Source organism: Pezoporus occidentalis, unplaced genomic scaffold (genome assembly GCF_034315485.1).
Source record: "Pezoporus occidentalis ecotype Australia unplaced genomic scaffold, CSIRO_AGI_Poc_V1 ctg36, whole genome shotgun sequence".
In the NCBI taxonomy this organism is placed as follows: domain Eukaryota; kingdom Metazoa; phylum Chordata; class Aves; order Psittaciformes; family Psittacidae; genus Pezoporus; species Pezoporus occidentalis.
This window is the reverse complement of record NW_026915591.1, coordinates 1,026,453-1,045,319: the sequence shown is the minus strand read 5'-3', so window position 1 is coordinate 1,045,319 and position 18,867 is coordinate 1,026,453. Positions and strand designations below refer to the sequence as shown.

Genomic DNA, 18,867 nt, shown 5'->3' with positions numbered 1-18,867 from the left:
TCCGTTTAATGAAGGTTGTTAACTTTTAAGAATGTGAGAATTGCAATTTGCAAGTAAATTAACTTCAGTGTGTTCACCAACTGATGCCGTGCAACATTGTCTTCAGATGCTTTGGGAGTTCCTACTTAAGTAAAGGAAATACTGACAGTAATGCCAACAGAATTGCAGAATCCCTGGCAAGTGAAGAATTGCAGCAGATTGCTTACCGAATACCTGAGTTTTCAGTAAGAGATCAGTGTCAGAATTCTGACCCCTTCCTACCCTCCTTTTCCCTCTCATGCCTCACCCCATTAAAGGGTTTTCCTTTTGCTTCTTAAGAATTCCCTGATAAAGAGGAGTAACCAGTAAACAAGTTGATGCTTGCTTTATAATTTTCACAATGAAAAGTGGTAAGTGTATTTACAGCATGCTTTTAGAGCAAATTGATGCAAAATTGAATTAAATATTAAACTGAATAAAGGATTTTAAAGTTGTTTTAACAGCTTCTTAGCTACGTGTTTTGGATAATAGAAGCATGAAAATTAGGACTGGCATACTTGAAAGGGTGGACTCAGTCTGTGATATGCATTGCATTTCTTTTTATTATAAGGAGCTCAGGATGTAACTTAGCTCTTAAGCCCTTTTGCATATTTTGCATGAGGGGACAAATTTCTATGTTGGTTTGCATATAATAAACTCACTAGTTACAGCAGGATGTTGCATTAGGATGGGGTATAGCTTGGGTCTTTCAAAGGCAAGGAAATGGTCTGAAAAACAGTTGTTGACTGTAACGTTAGTTACCTACTGGGACATTACAGCTGAAATAATTTGAAAGCTTGTTTCTCTGACCCTGTGGAGAGACTTGAGAACCCCAGAGTTAGATGTGTATTATGATGATAAGGTAATCGGAAGATTTCACAGCATTTTACCAAGAATGGGGAAACTTTAAAACATGGTGAAGAATGATTAAATGTTTTTTGTGTGGCACTGGCAAAAATGGAAACAGAAGCCTAGTGTCCTAAGGCACAGCCTGGAGTCCCTCTGGGCTGTGCTTTTCAATTTCTTGGGAAAAACTGATTCCCAAAGGGAAGCATGTATTTCCCAGCCTTTCATATAGATAAAATACAGCCACAGGCATTTGATACACTTTGTGTTTTCCCTGCTCAATAGATCATCTCAAAGATTTATTCTTGTAATGGAACTCTGAAAAGTTAGCTACCTTGAAATCTGAGATATGTCATCTCTCTTCCATAACAGTAGACTCCTCCCTCCACCTGCTGTATTATACTTGTTCAAGGACCAAATTTAATCTTTTTCTAAGGGCAGTTCTTTCCAAAACATAAATTTGTTTTAAATTGAAAGTACAGTATGTTATGCCCTTGAACGGGAATGTGTCATGTTGAGAATTGTATCCATTTCAAAGTATGATGCATCACTTGTCTCTAGCCCTGAAAGGTTTTTAAAATTGGTGTTTGATATTTTTAAAGTTTAAAAGCTATTGCAGTTCTTTTTTCTTTTTATTGTCTTTTTTTTTTTTTTTTTAATTCTTCTTGAGTCTTGTTCAGTTGGGCTCTCAGGGATTAAAGGTATTTTCTCGCCCTGCCAGTGACAGCGAAGGGTAATACCTCTTTTGAGCATGGCTGTGAAGTGGAAGTGAAGACATGACTGCATATTGTGTCATGTCCACAGGTTGGTAAATTCAAACATGCTAACTCAGTTGCTTCTCTTACCATATCCCAAGATACCTGGAAAGCTGTCCAAGGAGGTAATGGACCTCCCATACTACTAAATAACTAGTCTCTAGTTATCTAGTCCATACTGCTAAATAAACCTCCCTTGAACAGTCTTGCAGTGGTACTCTAACGCATAGCCTGTGCAAGATGCATTGGTCTACATTTCGTAAAATGCTTTATTAACTCATAACAATACAATAATAACTCATTTGGGATAAGTTCCTATTTATGTATCATAAAACAGGCCCAGGTTAGAAAATGCAACTCTTTAATAAAAATAAAATTCTGTATACCTTTTTGCTGGTATGATGTATGTAGGTTTCTTCTGCAGTGAACATGTAGACATCCTTTTTTTTATGTTTAGAGTAGGCATTTCTTAAAGTAAAAGCATAGGTTTTTTCCTATGCAGGATTTTTCTATGCAGTGAATGCAGTACAGCAGTTTAGCTCCATGTTTTCCTATTAATTTATTGGGAATGACTAAACTTGGCTGCTTTGAGGAGTTCAACCAGTGTAAAAGTGGTGTGCTGTCCTGACTTCCAAGCACTGCTGATGAACTAGTTCAAAGCACCCAGTTTTCAGATCCATGTTGTGCTTAAGCTTGCCAGTTACTGTAGTGCCTTTAATCAAACTTGCTTTGATTACTACAAGACTTAGCAATTAACAGTTTGGTAGCATTTGTGGAAGCGTTGCTCACCCCTCTCCCCAGGAGAGAGCCAGCTACAGCCATAAATCCATTACACCCAGTATTTTCCTACAGAGTGCTGTAGGTGTGAGGGTGGTTGGGAATGTAGGGAACTTTCCCGCCTGCAGAGGTGAGGTTTTCTCATCGACAGGAATTAGGGAACAGATACTCATGTAGTGCCTGCTGTCTGAAGGCAGGGGCTCTCCTGTGCATGGCAGTAACTATCCAGGTCAAGGTAAAAAGAGGTTTCTACAGTTATGTGCCTTAGGCATCTGATACAGAGGGATTTATTCTGTCATTGTGTAATGTGACATATGCTGATATGAATCTCTTAAAGGCCTTTGAGAAGGCGAAATTTAACACATCTGATTATTGTACTTCCTGCTAAAGGCCTCAGAATAGCAGGGATGAAATTCATTTTCTTTGTTTTTCTCAAAACAAAGGCTCTGGTGTCGAACTTTCTAATGAGTGGCACTGTTTTACATGTAAGATACTAGATAATGCCTGTGCATGGATAAATCAAGTTCATTGATACTGGCAGGAAAGCAGCATCTGAGTTTCTCTGTGAATTCTTGCCATGTCCCAGTGCTGGGTACAGCAGCTGCTGTGCTCCCATCCCAGCAAAGGTCTGTTGAGAGAATTCTCCAAGGAGCACTTAATACCAATGCATTAGCATCAAAGCAGAGATGTAGAGCTTACCTTCTATCATGGAAAAATGTAAAACATTCTGTATCTACAGAATTTGGTTTTGTTCTGGTTTAGTTGAGCGCTATAATGCTACTTTTTGGAAGGATAGCTGGGTGTTTACTGTGGATAAACCAGAGCTGTACTGTAATGAAGTTTCACACAGGAACCATGTATGTACTTAAAACAAGGAAGGTGTTACCAGTTTTATAAGATTTTGGCTTACTATAAAGCAGTTATTCTGCAGGCTTTGGTCCTTATTTATTTATTTTAAGGTTTCTCTTTCAGATAAGGTAGGTCTTTGTGTTTGGAAATAAACTAGGGAGAACTCTGCAAACAGTGTTACTTTAAAGAGGAATTTGAGAAGGTGGGATGAGTGACAGATTGTCTCAGGCTCTAGTTTTGATGAATGCTTTAAGACAGTATGAGCTGGCATAGCTTCAGAAAGAAGTTGTCTTGCTTTGTCCTTGCCTGCTCAGTCCTCCCTCAGCCCATCCTTGCCTTCTATCAACCCAGGTGTTTGTGCAGTTGCATGTGAAGTGGGGAGTTATCCAGTTGAAAATGGGGCATAAAAAAAGAAAAGGAAAAAAAAATATTTTAGAATTTAGACAGTTCCCTAGGCTGGTTTGCTACATTGCTGCACAAATAGCAGCCCAAGAGTGGGGCTAGTAATGGGCAGGAATCAAGCCAATTCAGGGCTGAGGTTATTCTGGTTTATTTGTTTTGTATGGGTTTTTTGTTGTTGTTTTGTTGTTGTTTTGGTTGGTGGTGTGTTTTGTATTCCCTTTGGATTTTTCTGAAAAGCAGAGTGCCAGGCTCATGACAGTGCTGGTTTTCCTTTGCCACCTGTAAGACGGCAGTGATTTTTCTCTGCTTCTGGTTTCTCTCTCTAATCAGCTGCTTCACATTTCCAAATGCGTGTGGTGCTGCCATGCTGAATACCTAGTTGTCATCTCAGAATAGTTTTTGCAGATTTGTACCTCTGAGTTTTGTGAAACTTTCACTGTTGGTACAAGTCAGAACACTTGCAGACTTTATATGTAGGGAAAAGAGAGAACTGAACTACTTTACATTTACTTAAATCTTTACTGTTGGTGTCCTCCTTTACACCTGCACTTTTTTTCATTCCCAGTTTGATATGAAATGGTCATTCTGGGCAAATTTTTGGACTGTGCAATTTCATACCTGTTTGTGTTTGAACTCTTTAGACACGGGATGTTTTCTGCAGTGATTTTACTATTTACTCTGGTTTCTTTTTCCTTTGCAGCTTGAGCTTTGCTCCTTTCCTGGTGCCTCTCTCCCCATTCTTGTCTGCCAGCCCTGCTCTTCTTTTAAGTTCTTCCTTAAACCTTGCTTCTCCTAGCAACCTCTTGTGTTCCCTCACCAGTGCTTGTTCAGGGGAGGGGAGGGGGTCTCTCATTCTTGTTTGGAGACTTTTGTTGTTTGAACATAGCCAACTGTTATTTAGACATGGTCACATCATCCTGGTTGAAGATTAACCTTATGTCTCAAAACTTTTAAATTAATATTTACATTTTCATTCTATGCTTAAATTTTTCTTTTCCCAAAGCAAATATGCTAACTAGATTATTCTTTCAGTAGCTTAGTACAAAGATTCTTTGTGTATTTGATCCATCTTGATATACTGAATAATTCGAGTTAAGTGTACAAGCATTTTGGGAAGAAAAAAATGTTGTGGTTTTTTTACTTTTCTTGTGTTCTGCTGTGTTAAATTTACATGCGAGTATGTAAAAACTGCAATATCCCATACAGGAGATTATTTACTTGAAGTCAGTAACACTAGGAGTACAGACTAGCCCCAGTCCTTTGAAGATTGTACTCTCTAAGGGCAGCATTTTCAGAAGTGCTGAGCACTTGCTGCGTATTCAGCTATATTCAGCTGGCATGCTTTTGAAAGTGTACCTCTAAATGGGAATGCCTCTGAACGCAATTATGAAGAAAAGCTACAGCATTAATTTAGTAAAGGCTGAACTGTATGTGCACTGGGGAGTCTGAAGGCTAATGTAGCTTTCAGGGTTGGATCCATCCTGTCTAACTGGCTATGGCGCCAGTCAACAGCCCAGATGCCCTAGACTACAGTGTACAGTCACTGGAGATAGAGGAGAAGAGAACTCGGATCAAAGGCTAATTCAGACCTTAGGTGAACCAAAACACTGCATTTCTAACCCTTTCAGTTAATGCCATGAAATCAGGCAGGCTGAATGCAGCCCAGAATGCCTGTCTCATTTTTAACAATCTGCCTAAGTGGTTGTATGATGCTGAATGCCCCATCCCTGGCAGTGTTCAAGGCCAGGCTGGATGAGGTTTGGAGCATCCTGGTCTCGCGGGAGGTGTCCCTACCCGTGGCAGGGGGGTTGGAACTAGATGATCTTTAAGGTCCCTTCCAACCCAAACCATTCTATGACTCTATGCATTACTGCTGAAAACTCTGTCTTAAGTATGAAGATGGTGACAGTGCACGTGCTGAAAGGGAACTACTAGAGAAACATCCTGATTTACCTGGGGAAGGAGTGTGGCACTGCCTTTTGTCCCTAGCTCTGGATTTTAGAATACAGAATATAGAAAAACGCAGTTTAAGGAAAAGCTTTAGGCATGCAGCTGTGTGCAAAAGAGGATGGACCAAAATGCGCTTGTTTTTTTTTTTACTTAATCATGCATTAATGTACACATAAATGAAGACAGCTTTTTATAAAATTGGCATTTGTGCTTACCAGTTCGGTTTGTTAAATGCTGGGTTTTGTTTATATACGCGAGTGTGGCTTGTGCTATGTGGACTGTGTACAGACAAAATTGCAGACTTAAGAGACTTTGGCTCTGTAGGATTTCAGCCTCAAGGCAAAGCTTTTGTTAGAGGTATCAGAAATGAGTTTTCTACAAAAGAGTTGGTTTTGGTTTTTATTTTCTAATCATTTTAGTTCAGTGTTGCTGGGAAGAGAAGTATTTACTTTAAACAATTAGTGCTGTCAGTTTTAGTTAATTGCTAATTAAAACGGTTTGTAAGTTTGTAAAGCAGCAGAGAGATAATCGTAGTAAGTCATAATCAGAAGTCACTTGGTGTATGAAAATATGGAAAGGGACATTTGTGAATTGGGTGTTGATCTGCAAGGGGAAAAACTGGGTTCAGGGACAGTCAAATGCTGTCACTAGTTTTTCACCCTGATATCACTCCACTTCTATGTCCACCCTCCCTTTTGTCTTATCTTTGTGCGTTTGTTACTGTAAGTGCTTCTGGGAAATTTCCATCTCTTACGTAGCTTATACAGAACCCTAATGTTGAAATTGCAATTATTTTGTTTCATTTAGGACTTGAAAAACAATTGTTTTAATACACAGAAATTAGTTTTACTTTTCAGTCAGCTTTCCTCTTAAGCTTTGCTTTTTTGTTTGCAGCCAGCTGGTTTGCTGTTGTTGAGTACAGAGTGTGACTTTATGCTTAAATATTTTATATATTTAATTGCTCTGCTTTTTGTGTTAAAATCAGAAAGCATTTTTGCTTCAACTGTAAAAAGGTGACGCTTCAGTAGTGGACAGCATGGCTCTTAAGAGTGTGCAGTCAAGATTCCTTGGCATTACTCCTCTTTCTGATGTATGGCTGATTTTGTAGTAAGTTTGTAAAAATAAGTAAAAAGAAAAAAAACAAACCCAAAACAAATCATACCAAAAACATTTTGAGGCTAACTGAGGAAAACTAACTGATATAAATACTAGACTGTCTTCTCGGTGCTGCTTACATGTGCCTGTATCTCCCAGATAGGGCATGCTATGTGGTGGAAGAATTCTGACACAGTAGCATGAAGTAATATTTGAAGGCTTCCTGAGAGTTGTAAATTATCAGACATTTAAATCAGGATTTATATATTTATTTATTAGGAGGGGGAATGACTCTGTTGTAAATGACAGTTGTTATTTTAAAAGCATCTTTCACAATTTATTCCTGCATCTCTATATTTGCAAATACACTGGCAAATATATTTGCAAATGGCAGTTTTGCCTCCTGCTAAATGTTAGTACTGAAAACCAAGGGGATTTTGCTTCATATAAGTACTTTAGGGCTGCTGGAATATGTAAAATGTAGGTCTGTGTGAAATACAAATGCACACTTGTTTTGGTATTTTGGGATTTAAGTTTCTGATACTATTCATTTCATCATGAACATTTGTTTCTTCTGTTACTGAGAATGAGACCATTGTGGTGATTCATGGTGCTCTCACATTATCCACAGATTACCAGATTATAAAGGCAGAAAGGGAGTGTTCTGGCCACTCAGTCTGACCTTTTGCATCACGTTGGTCAAAGGATTCCCTTGAATTAAATCTTTTGAAGTAAAACCTTTAGACTCCTCTCATTTTGATTTAAAAGTTTGTAGTGATGGACAGTCATTGCTTGATGGACAGTCGTTGCTTACCTTGGTGAAATCAGCTTAAAGAATGAACAGCAAAGGAAAAGCAGTTGAAACTGCTCATGCCTTTTTTTTTTTTTTTAATTGGGCACATTTATGTCTCCTTGTGTTTATGTCCTGTTATTTTGTATGTGTATATCTATAATATCAGTAGGTTTCTATCCCTTTGAGAGAACTTTTCCATGTGCTAGCAATCTCTCTACGTGAAGTTATCACTGTTTTCTTTCAGCCTCAAAGAAAACATTTATCTTATGATTGTATAATTTTTGAATACATATTAGGTATTATCTGCTGGTTTCAGCTGTTGTATGTTCTCCTGAACTGTTCCAACTCTGAAAAAGAGTTTGAAAACAACTGCCTGTTTTTAAAACTACTTCCTGCTGATAATTGTGCTCACAATATTCACAGTAAAGGCCAACCCATTGCTACTGCATGACTCAAATTTCCCCTTTGCTTTTGCTTTGCTGTAGCAGCTACATGCCTAATCAGGGGGAGAGATTGCTGGAGGCTATCTTAAATAAAGTCCAGAAATGCCACATTTTTAATGTGACCTTTGCTTACAATTTCAGTGGACACTTGAACTAATTTCTCTAAGAAGCAAAGCAAATGTATGTTAAAACACGTATAGTGTAGCACTAAATTGCCTCAGAGTTGCCTGAACCCTGCAAGTGAATTTCCCAGCTTCTTAGCTCTAATCTCATGTCATTGTAAATGCATACAATACTCTCTGTTTCTTGTGGCTTGGACAAAGAGGTGCTTTTTCTTACAGTAATAAAGCCTGAGCATTTGTAATGTGTTAAGTTTAGGTCTTCCACTAAAGTATTTTTAATGGTTTGAGGAGGATGGAGAATTCTTTGGTATGCAGATTTTGTGGCTGTAACTGAAATGCCTAGGTTAGAAAAGTAGTTCTCTGGCTCACCTATAGATCTGAGTTAGCATTTGGCAGTGATGTTCTTTCTAACTCATTCTCTGTCTCCAGTGATAGCAGACAGACCTTAGGATGACTCAGCTGCTCAGTCTGGTGCCCCAACAACCTCTGAGCTCCTTCTGGTGTGTGTGGTGGTGTTTCTTTTTTCTCCCCCCCCCCCCCCAATGTGATGAAATCTATCAGATGTACGTGATCATTTTAGTTTATCTCAGTGGTGAAGGTATCCCAGGGTAGGCATAGATTAACCTGACAATTCAGGTCAGTAGAATCTAGGAACATTTTCAGACCTAGAGTATTTCTGTTGTCCACTCTTGTGAGACCGCATCCACAGTTCAGCAAAAGGGACGTGGACCTCATGGAGCAAGTCCAGAGTTGACTGCAAAGATGGTCAGAGCTGGAGCATTCCTGTTACAGAGACAGGCTGAGAGAGTTGGGCTTGTTCAGCCTGGAGTAGAGAAGGCTCTTGGGAGACCTTAGGGCAGCTTCCAGTGCCTAAAGGGACTGACAAGAAAGCTGGTGGGAGACTTTTTACAAATGTAGTGATAGGACAAGGTAGAAGGGCTTTAAGCTGAAAGAGGGGAGATTTAGATCAGAAACTAGGAAGTTCTTTACTGTGAGGGTGGTGAGACATTGGAACAGGTTGCCCAGAGAAGCTGTGGATGCTCCATCCCTGGCAGTGTTCAAGGACAGGTTGGATGGGTCTTTGATCAGCCTGGTGTGGTGGAAGGTGTCCCTGCCCATGGCAGGGGGATGGAACAAGATGATCTTTAAGGTCCCTCCAAACCCAAGTCATTCTGTGATGTCTCAAGCATAAAATTGGTATGGTAGGTGGTTTTTTTCCCTAGCATTTTCCTAGCATTTTTTTTTTCCCTAGCATTTTTTTCCTGGCATAGGAGACTCATAATACTTTATGTTCTTAAATGGAGTTTAATAAGAATAAGAGTATTCTATCTTGATGCAGTTAATTGTTTGGTTTTTTTTTTTTTTGTTATCATTGGGTCTTTCTTAGGCTGGTTTGTATCATGAGCATTGTAAGTCACACAAGGTGTTGGCTTGTTCTTTGAGACCATGGTTTCACATGGACAACTTGTGTAGTAAATGCAGTAGGTGATGGCAGGAGTTTTTGGGGAGCTGAACTGTTAGCTTGGTTTGATGAGCTGACAATTATTATGGTTTCTTGGCAACTGGGTTGTTAAAGTTTTTCCATTTTTCTCTTTTCTTGCTACTTTGACAAAAAAGTTGCATAAAATTCAATATTGCTGTGTGTAAATTTAAGCTATATATTTTACAGATTGATTTTGTTAACAATTTCCTTACTGCCTTAAAATTTAAGATTAATGTCTTGCATAATACTATCTATAATAGATTTTGGATTTTTTCAGAGACATCTTGAGTTTTCAGCTAAATAAATACCTAGCTATGCTTTGTCTTTTTAATGCTAAAATTGGCTTTCACCAAATAACAACATAAGGTATTGGATATTATAACAAATTTTGAGTTCTAAATTCATACAATTTCAAATGCAAAGTAAGGATAGAAATGCTCAAGGATAAAAATTCTTAACAAGGCAAATGTTTATGTATAAACTGATTACATTATCTGAATTATTCTTCCATGGCTAATAATACTTAGAAGAAAGTGTGCTTTATTACTCTGGCATACTTCAAGAGCATCATACGCTAATACTTGCATTACCGTGATGTACCAAACTATACTGACGTCCCTGTATTTTTTTAATACTGCATTTCGCAACACAGTGTTACATACACAAATGCACACACACACCCACATACATATTTTATTTGCCTGCCTCACTCTCCTTCTCTCACACTTTATCTTGACACTCCTTTTATTGGTAAAACCGGAACCATTTACAATATGTAAACCACACCTGAGTAGCTGATAGGAGATCCAGCATGTGTTCCTTACCTTGACTGCAGTGAGAAGACTACCTTTGCACCTTAAGCTTAATGGTTCTTGCTTTTTTTCTTTCTAGATATTGTCAAGATAATGTTTTTATCAGTGTGCTTGCTTTCAGCAATCTAATGGAAACCTGTAGTGGTTTTGGCTTGGTTTTAGCTATTATGAGTTCCAAGGGTGCCTATAACGAGTAGTAGATGGTGACCTAATATTTTTTCAGTAGTGTAGGATATGATGGATGGAGTGAAAACTCATAGGTAACAGCTGATTTGCTTGGTCAGAGAAGTGAGTGGCCAAAGCTGCTTTCTTTTCCCAGTTCTTTGACAGGTCCTCTTCTATGAGGACAACAGAAACTTACTGCAGGTTTCTTATGTTGCTGTTCTATCTGTTTTTCTGGGATTCTGTGCTCCTAACGTGGCATAGGAGACTTATAATACTTTATGTTCTTAAATGAAGTGCAGTAAGAGTATTCTATCTTGATGCAGGTATCTGGTTTATTGTTATCATTGGGTCTTTCTTAAGCTGCCTTGTGCGGTGAGCATTTTAAGTCGCACAAGGTGTTGGCTTGTTCTTTGAGACCATCACTTCACATGGACAGCTTGTGTAGTAAATGCAGCAGGTGCTGGCAGAATTTTTTGGGGGGCTGAACTGTTAACTGGGTGCTGTCTTAGCAGAAGTGGTGCATCAAAGTACCTAGTCCGTATTTGATTTGACAGTTAAGCCTGGGTTTATTGCTTCCTTTTTGGGGTTGCTAATGAAATTAAGAAACAGTGTCACATTCAACAAGCATGTATATTCCTTGACGTCCTCACAGACATGTTACTTGACCTCAGTGACCTTCTTCAGGTAAGTTGTTTTTTTTTTAATTACTATTTGAAACTTTTGACTTGTTAAAGATCGATTGCAAGCCAAGAGCTGTCAGTGTGGGCTGTTTGGGATGTTTTAATTTCTCTCTAAAAATTCTGACTTGGAAAATCACTGGGTTTATAAATCTGAGTAATTGTTCAGTAAAATTAAATGTTAGTTTATTTTTTTTTCCCTTGAATGCTACATATAATGCATTGAGAGTTAGTATGATCCTTTCATCAGGATTCAGAGCCACTGCAATGGCAGAGTCAGATGCTACACAATTTTAAAACAACAGTTGTTGAAAACAGAAAGAGCTTTTTTTGGTAGGTAATACTGTCTAAATGGATTAGTGCACTACAGAGACGTGGTTTATAAAATTTATTTTGAGAGAAAGGCGTACTTGCTCTGTATGTGGAATTAGAAAGCTCTAATGACATATGCTCTTATGCTCATTCTCCATGTTACAACTGTTTTACATACAATGTGAGTAGGTTAGTTGCATCTATTTTTGTCTTCCCAGCTGTCTTGGTAAATGGCATCCCTGTAAAGACTATTTATTGCTTGAAGCAATCTGCTGGAATTGCAATAATCAAATGAATCTTTAATTCCTAAAAAAAGAGTAACTTTTTCTCTCTTCTAAACTGTTACTGAATTATTTTGATTACTTATAACCAAATAATGCATGTGTAGAACGGGAGGTTTATTTCCTTCTAAACACTGGTGATTTTTCATGGTGATTGTTATGAAATAGAGTGATGACAGTAATATAAAGAATAGTCACACAATGTGAAGAAGAGTCAGTATTGTATCTGTAAAAGAAAAAGTATTGTCAGCAAGCACAGACAAGAAAGATTGAACAATTTGTCTTTCCCCCTCTGTATATGCCAGCTGGAAAAGTTGGGGAGTTGGGGATTGTGAGGACCAGAACGTTAAAGAGGGGTAACTGAAGAGATGGGAGAGACAGGAATAGATCAATAGTAGGGAAAGAGGAAAAATGCAAAATTTCAGTATCATTATCTGTATTTATGTATTTAACTGTGTGAAGACTTAAGATGTGCTCTGCTTTATAGCTTCTTTAAGGTGAATCTGAGAAAACAGGAATGTTAAATGTCATTGTTAACTTTAGCTAGCCAGAAATTCACTTTGAAGAACTTAGAAATGAGTTTTCAGGTTCTAGCTTAAATTTCTCCTCCACCTGGAGTTTGTTTACTCCTTCCCCACTCCTTATCCCCTCCCTTCTCCCCCCCCCCAAAAAAAAAAAAGAAATCCCAACAAAAAAACAAACAACAAAAACAACTGGAAAAAAAAACCAACGAACCCACCCCCTCAAATAAAAATTCCCCAAATCAAAACACACCAAAAACCCAAGAAGCCCCACAGCTCCCAAAAACCCCCCAAGCAACCACCCCCCACAAGCCAAACCAAAATGTTCTGCCCTCCTTCTCTCTCCCCGAAAAAACACCAAACAACTCAACAAAAACTTGGTGGCAAGATGTTTATGGCCCAGGCAAAAAGCATCAGTAGATTCTGCTTTAGATCAGCCTTTGCCCACAGATTTTGTGCCTAAATAAAGAAAAGCAATTACCTCATTAGATTGTACTGTACTACCTTGAAGTGCCTCTTTTTTTTCAAGGGCAGCTTTCCTATCCTGAAGTTGGGATGTGAATGGCATTAGAGGAAAACAAGGGTTGTTAGCAGTAGTAGTAGTAATGGCAGTGGTATTATCTTTCCAAAACATTTAACTTGCTCACTCATCTGTACAAAATGGGGCAGAGTGGTCCAGGGAGCTGTTGTTCTTGGTGAAGTGAGAGAGGTGTCAATTTTGGAAAAAGTCACATCTGAAAGTCTAAGCAATGAGCTACGGCTGAGCTTCACTCACTAACTCTTGCTTAGATGCTAATAGCAGATTTTGAGATTCTTTCTTTAGCATTTTCTGCTTGATGCAGCTCGGTTGTGTGACAGGTGATGGGACCTGCAGGGCTGCTAATCATCTGACTGCAGGGATTTTTGGAAGAGAGTTACCAAATGAAACATCCTTACCAAGTGTCATTATGGAGGCTACTGAGTGAGTTACAGAACACCTTGAAATAGGTTTCAGTTCATTTGAGGGTGGAAAAACAAGTGGAACAACCTTTTGTGCATTGCTTCATCTAAAAGCAAAACAAGAAGTAAGTTTTGTAACTCTAGCTACCAGCAAAAAAGATAAATGAAAGCCCATGGAAAAGACCGTTCATTGCTTCCTTCTGCCATCTTGCAGCTGGAAGCAGTATTAGCAATGCCATTCTGCATCCCACTTGATGACACCCTCCACATCAGTGACCTTCAAGCAGTGTCTTGCAAGCCCTAGGAGAGTTAACGCCCTTTGTGGATCACAACATAAGAAAGGTGGTAGCTAAAAGTAAGAGTGATATGAAGAAGACTTGAATCTGCTGTTACCTGTAACTCAGGTTTGTTTAATGACCTAATATATTTGTGTTCTTTATCTCTTGTTGATCTGTTTAGCTTTTTAAAAACAAACAAAAAATCCCAAAACAAAACCGTAAGACTGGCCTCTCAAGCTCTGGTCTCTACTACTTGCCCAACCTCTCTTTCTGTCTTCACTGAGTTGCTTTGGGATTTGGTCCCCCATTCCCCATAAAAGAATAAAAAAAAGTTGCCCCCTGTAGTTTAATACTTTTAGAATAGTATTATACTGCTAAAACTCAGAACAGAGGAGACTAATTTTCACTGTTTAATGGCAGTCTGTTTAAGAAGTCATGTCAGTTTTTCTCTTATGCTGATGACGGAGATGTGGGAGTTTGTCTTGTTCCACTGAAGAACTGCTACATTTCATAATAGTTTTTGTAGCTTCAAAATTGATGTCATCTTGGAAAAAGCCAAATGTTGTTGCCTTTTTTTAATTGTAAAGGCAGTTTCCTTGGTACTTTTTCTCCCATTTTATCCTCAGGTGAAATATATCCTATGTCTTGGAAACCTGTTGGAAGTGTTGTCAGATTCAGTATGCTTCTGGTACATTTAGACTTTAAAGTATTATCTGAAAATGTCCAGATCACTGCTCCAAATCAGGCTCCTTCCTTGTGCAGATCAGCCATGCTGCATGTTGATTGAGTTGGAAGGGTGATCAGTCATCAGTCTCTGACAGGGAAAGTATTTGATTAATATTTTCAGATACTGCATTTTACTTGCAAATATAGTCTTTAGAGAGGTCTGTAATCAGGCCTTTGGTTTGCTTTTTTGTTAGTCCAATCTAAGCAACAGGCCTTGCCTATTTAGGAGACCTGAGAAGCTTGTCTAGTCTTGTCCCAACTTTTGAACAGTTTAGGGCTGGTCATCTGTTTGAGCACCTCATTCCTTGCACCTGGAGAAGTATTTGGCTAAGGTTTTGATCTTGCTGTGGTGAAATGCTGCCCTTCTCATCCTCAGAAATGGCACGTTTTTTTTAGACTCTTGTCATCTCCAGGGTCATGGTCTTTGCAATGTGGTCATAAAAGACTTTGGGAAGAAGTGTTTGCAGTGCTCTGATCTCCAGTTAGCCTAGTAGAATATAATTTTTAGTGTGCCTTTGATGTGTCCTACTGTTAAATAAGGCTAATACTTAGAAGATGTTAAGCAGAGCCAGGTTTTTTACAGGAGTCTGCAGCAGGAGGATTAGCAGCAACAATAATAATAAATTAAAATGAGATGTTTTGACTTGATATCATGAAAAGGTTTTTCACCATGAGGACAGCCAAGTTTTGAAACAGGTTGCTCAGAGCAGTTCTGAAGTTGCTGTCAATCAAAAGTTTTCAAGATTCTGAGGAACCTCGTCTGTTCTTGTAGCTGACCCTACTCTGAGCAGGAGGTTGGGGTTGGAGACCTGCTGAGATCCATTCCAGCTTGAACTGTGCTACAGTTCTAGATAAAGGAAGAGACTACACAGGAAGAAAAAATCAGTAACCAATACTTGCTTGGTCTAGTCCTCCGCTGGTCTCTCTTCCATTTCAACACACAGTTCTCATTCCCTATTTCTTTACCTTCAATTTGTTTAGTCAAGTAACAATGGTTTCTTGTCCAGAAGGATTTTTATTGTGAGATTTTGGATGCTTTATTTGTTTTTTCCGAAGGCAGCATTGGCTTACCTGATTCTTCTATCCTTGTTGTAAATTACTCCAACTTCCTTGCATATGTGTTATGATAATGGTCTATTGTACTGCTGTGGTGGTGGAGGAAGAATTCTAGGACTACCCCGTATGTGATTAGCAAAAGTAGATTGTCCCTGCAGAGTCCTCAGGCTGAAGGCAACACTTTAAAGCATAGCATGAGAGGAAGCTGCTTAATTTTGATTTGTGTCTCTTTGAACTGCACTCTCACAAGCCGAGTTTGGTACGTGTTTGTAGTCTTGTGTATTGTCTTTTGAGGTTAGAAGAATGTTCTGGTTGCAATATGGATTAAAAAAAAAAGTTTCAGTTTGTGTGCAGAAGGGTAAAATAGAGTATTTTTTAAGACTACATTCATTTGCTTTAGTTTTTAATACCCTTTGTTAAAGTTATTATCATGTTGACTTCATTTGCCTTTATTGCCCCTATGCAAATTACTGTGTTGATTGAGTTAATTTAAACAACCTGGTTGGGACCTTCAGGCATTACTGTACTAGAAATGTTAATAATGAATCAAATAACCACAGGTGCCTCTTTCCCCAGCAACAGACACTCTCCTTAAAAACTCATTTGCTTTTCATGCTTGCTTAATTATTTAGGCAAGCAGCCATGGATGTTTCACAGTGTGAATTCTCATCGTGTTCCAACTGCCCAGTCTTTGTCTTTCTAAAAGAAAGAATACCTTAACCATCATCACCATTTGTAACATGTTCCCAGAATGCCACACCATGGTCTTGAAAGGCCTTTTTGGAAATTGGTTGTAGTGAAAAGAGTCTTGATTTATAAATTTATGGAACTTAGGGTGAAGCAAAAACTTTCCTTCAATGATGACAACTTTATTTTCTGCTACTGTCCACAAGATAAAGTGACCTAGGAACTGTATGAATAGGAGATTCCCTGTTTCCCAAAGAGAGTTTAAAATTATGGAAGGTGTTAGCCTGATGAACAGCTGAAATCCTGTGTTGGTGGAAACAAAGAATTTGTTGTTGCTTCTAAAAGTGGAAGTATATTGGAATTTGTGAACACATCAGGCATGATGTGAAAGCAAGAAGAAATTATGGAAGGGTAAAAGTCCTTATGGAATTGTCCCTTTGAAATCAGCATCTGATGACTGACAGATGTGAAATGAAAAGACACTGTCTCCAAAAAATACTGTGAAGGGCAAAGGGTATAACAAGTGGAAGAATCTTTGTGTAAAGATGTAACTGAATAATTGGATGCCATTCCTTCTCCAAATGCATGTTTTAACTAATATACAGTCTTCTATAATAAGAGCAGAAACTAACTATTGGTAAAGGATAGCATCTTTGAGAATCTTAAGTTCTCCTGTAAAAACTTCAGAGTAAAAACAGTTGTTTTCTTTTTGCAGTGCCTTGGTGAGCAAAGTTTTGTCAGAAAGATGTCTTCCTGCTGAAGCATCTCAGTTTTTGTTGGGATTTTTTGTTTTGTTCTGAGTTTTGTTTCTCTTAAAAAAAAAAAAAGAAAATCAGCAATTCAGTGTCAGGTCCATATGTTTATACACTTTGTTAAATGTGAACAGAATGTAAAATAATGCAGTAAAAACTATCAGGGTATGCAGATACTTCAAAATATCCCCTCTGACAGAGGTTGCCGCCTCTCTTGTATTAGCTGTTGATGCTTGAACCTAGTGGTTGCATCAAGTTTAGGAAATTTTAATATCTGATTAAAATATTGCAGTCAAAAAGTGCAAGTCTTATGAATGCCTATAAAAAGAATTGTAACACTGACAGTTTTGACTGGGCAGAGTTGGGATACACTGTTTTTCAGTATGATTCTTTTAAATTAAGAGGGCAAACAGGCCGAAGTCGATGTGGTAAGCTTTAAAGCTGCACCAATTCAAGCCTAAGCCAGACACATCTTTTTAGAAGGGCATTTTTGTTTATTCATCATTCTAAGGACTTATATAAAATTAAGGCTTATGAATGCAAAATGTCATATGGTTCTAAATTTGGAGTGTTAAGCTTTTGATGGATTGTAATATATGAATTTTTATAAGAAGTTCTTAATGAAGAAAGAACTAGAAATTAAAGTAGGCCTCTAAATTAATTCTCTCAATTTTCTAAGCTTAATGAAGTGCAAAAAAACCCATACAAATGATGAGAGTAAAGAAAGACTCTGTCTATGAGCCTATTATATATGATATCTCATCTGTCACAGGATGTTCACAGGATGTGTGTGTGCAGAAGTAATAGTTGAAATTAGTGACAGTAGCATAAAATTTTAGTGAAAGGGCCTTCTTCCACTAAACCCAGAAGATCTTAAATATCATGTTTCAGCAGTTCAGTGGCATTACAGATTTCTGGATGAGCTTTATGCCATCTTTAATTTTCCATTTATGAGAAATGCCCCAGAACCTGTGACTACCTGGTAACTTTTTAAGATGAGAAGTGTATTGTTCAAGAGGGCCTTAAGTTTCTTTTCCTACTGATTTATCAGGAAAACTGGAAGCAATTAAATATTCCTGGTTCTTTTCGTGACTTTACCTTGGCATCAAAACCACATGTTTCATGAGGAAAACAATACAGAGTATATAATCTACTGTAGATTATGCTTTCTTTCTAAACTGGTAGTAATCAGAAACTGCAAAGAAATTCACTTATGATTAAAAGAAAAAAAAATTCCCTGATGTACCATTTCTATTTGAATTTATTACTTTGTGTAAATGTGCTGCCTACACCTTGAAGTTGGTCATAAAACACTGATGATGGGGGTGAAGTGGAAAAGCAGGTTAGATTTAAGTACATCTCAAATAGACCATGGATCCGGAGACTTTTAGTTAGGCCAAGGAGAGGAAGATAAACTGTGATTGAGCAATTTTATTATGCATTTGTCTTTGCTTTACATTTAATTTGGCACCCACTTTGATTGCTAGAACTTAATTTTAAAGCCCTGCTACTTTATGCCTCTTCATATTTATTTGTTCTTTGAAGATCGCATTTATGGAAAGTTTGCTTGGAAGGAGTTTCTTAGAGAGTGGGATGGTTTGATGGGGACACACATCAAATATTTAGAAGTTGTGACAAAAAGCCATAAAGATAAATACTTGTCTGAATTTCAGGGTGGTTTTTTTCCTAGACTAAAGTGAAAGAACTTGATGAGTTTGAAGCCTCTGATGGAAACATCATACGTAGTTGTCTCCACTGAAGTAACTTTATTGATTTGTGCAGAGAAATCATCCTTGCAGAACAAGATCTAAGTGATGAGGTTTAAGATTTACAGTTACTTGGTTGGCAAACTTAGAAGGCTGAAGCTACAGCCAAGCCCCCATTCTTTATGTTAATAATTTTTAGACGAAAGGTCAAAAAAAGCCATTCCAATCTTGCAATGAATCTAGAGCATCTACAGCCAACTGGAACACTGCAGATGCTTTCTTGTAGTAATGTCTGTTCTGTCTCTGTGGCTTATGGAAAGTCACATACTCTCAAACTGCTATGTGAATTGCCGATTCAGTAGGTGCTTTTTTTTCAGTATAAAAATTCCGTGACTTATTTCCAAAGAAATATTATTCTTATG

The 18,867-nt window shown here is 38.0% G+C and overlaps 1 protein-coding gene across 3 annotated transcripts in view; it reads left to right on the top strand.

Moving 5' to 3' along the window:
• Window positions 1-18,867, top strand: part of BRF1 (BRF1 RNA polymerase III transcription initiation factor subunit) — a 178,415-nt gene that overhangs the window by 58,368 nt on the left and 101,180 nt on the right. For 2 of the 3 annotated variants that reach the window (XM_062630701.1, XM_062630700.1), the window contains one exon: window positions 11,163-11,194. The exons of the other annotated variant lie outside the window; for it this stretch is intronic. In XM_062630701.1, the coding sequence (XP_062486685.1) occupies window positions 11,163-11,194 (32 nt within the window). The remainder of the gene's footprint in view (window positions 1-11,162; window positions 11,195-18,867) is intronic. 3 annotated transcript variants of the gene reach the window in all.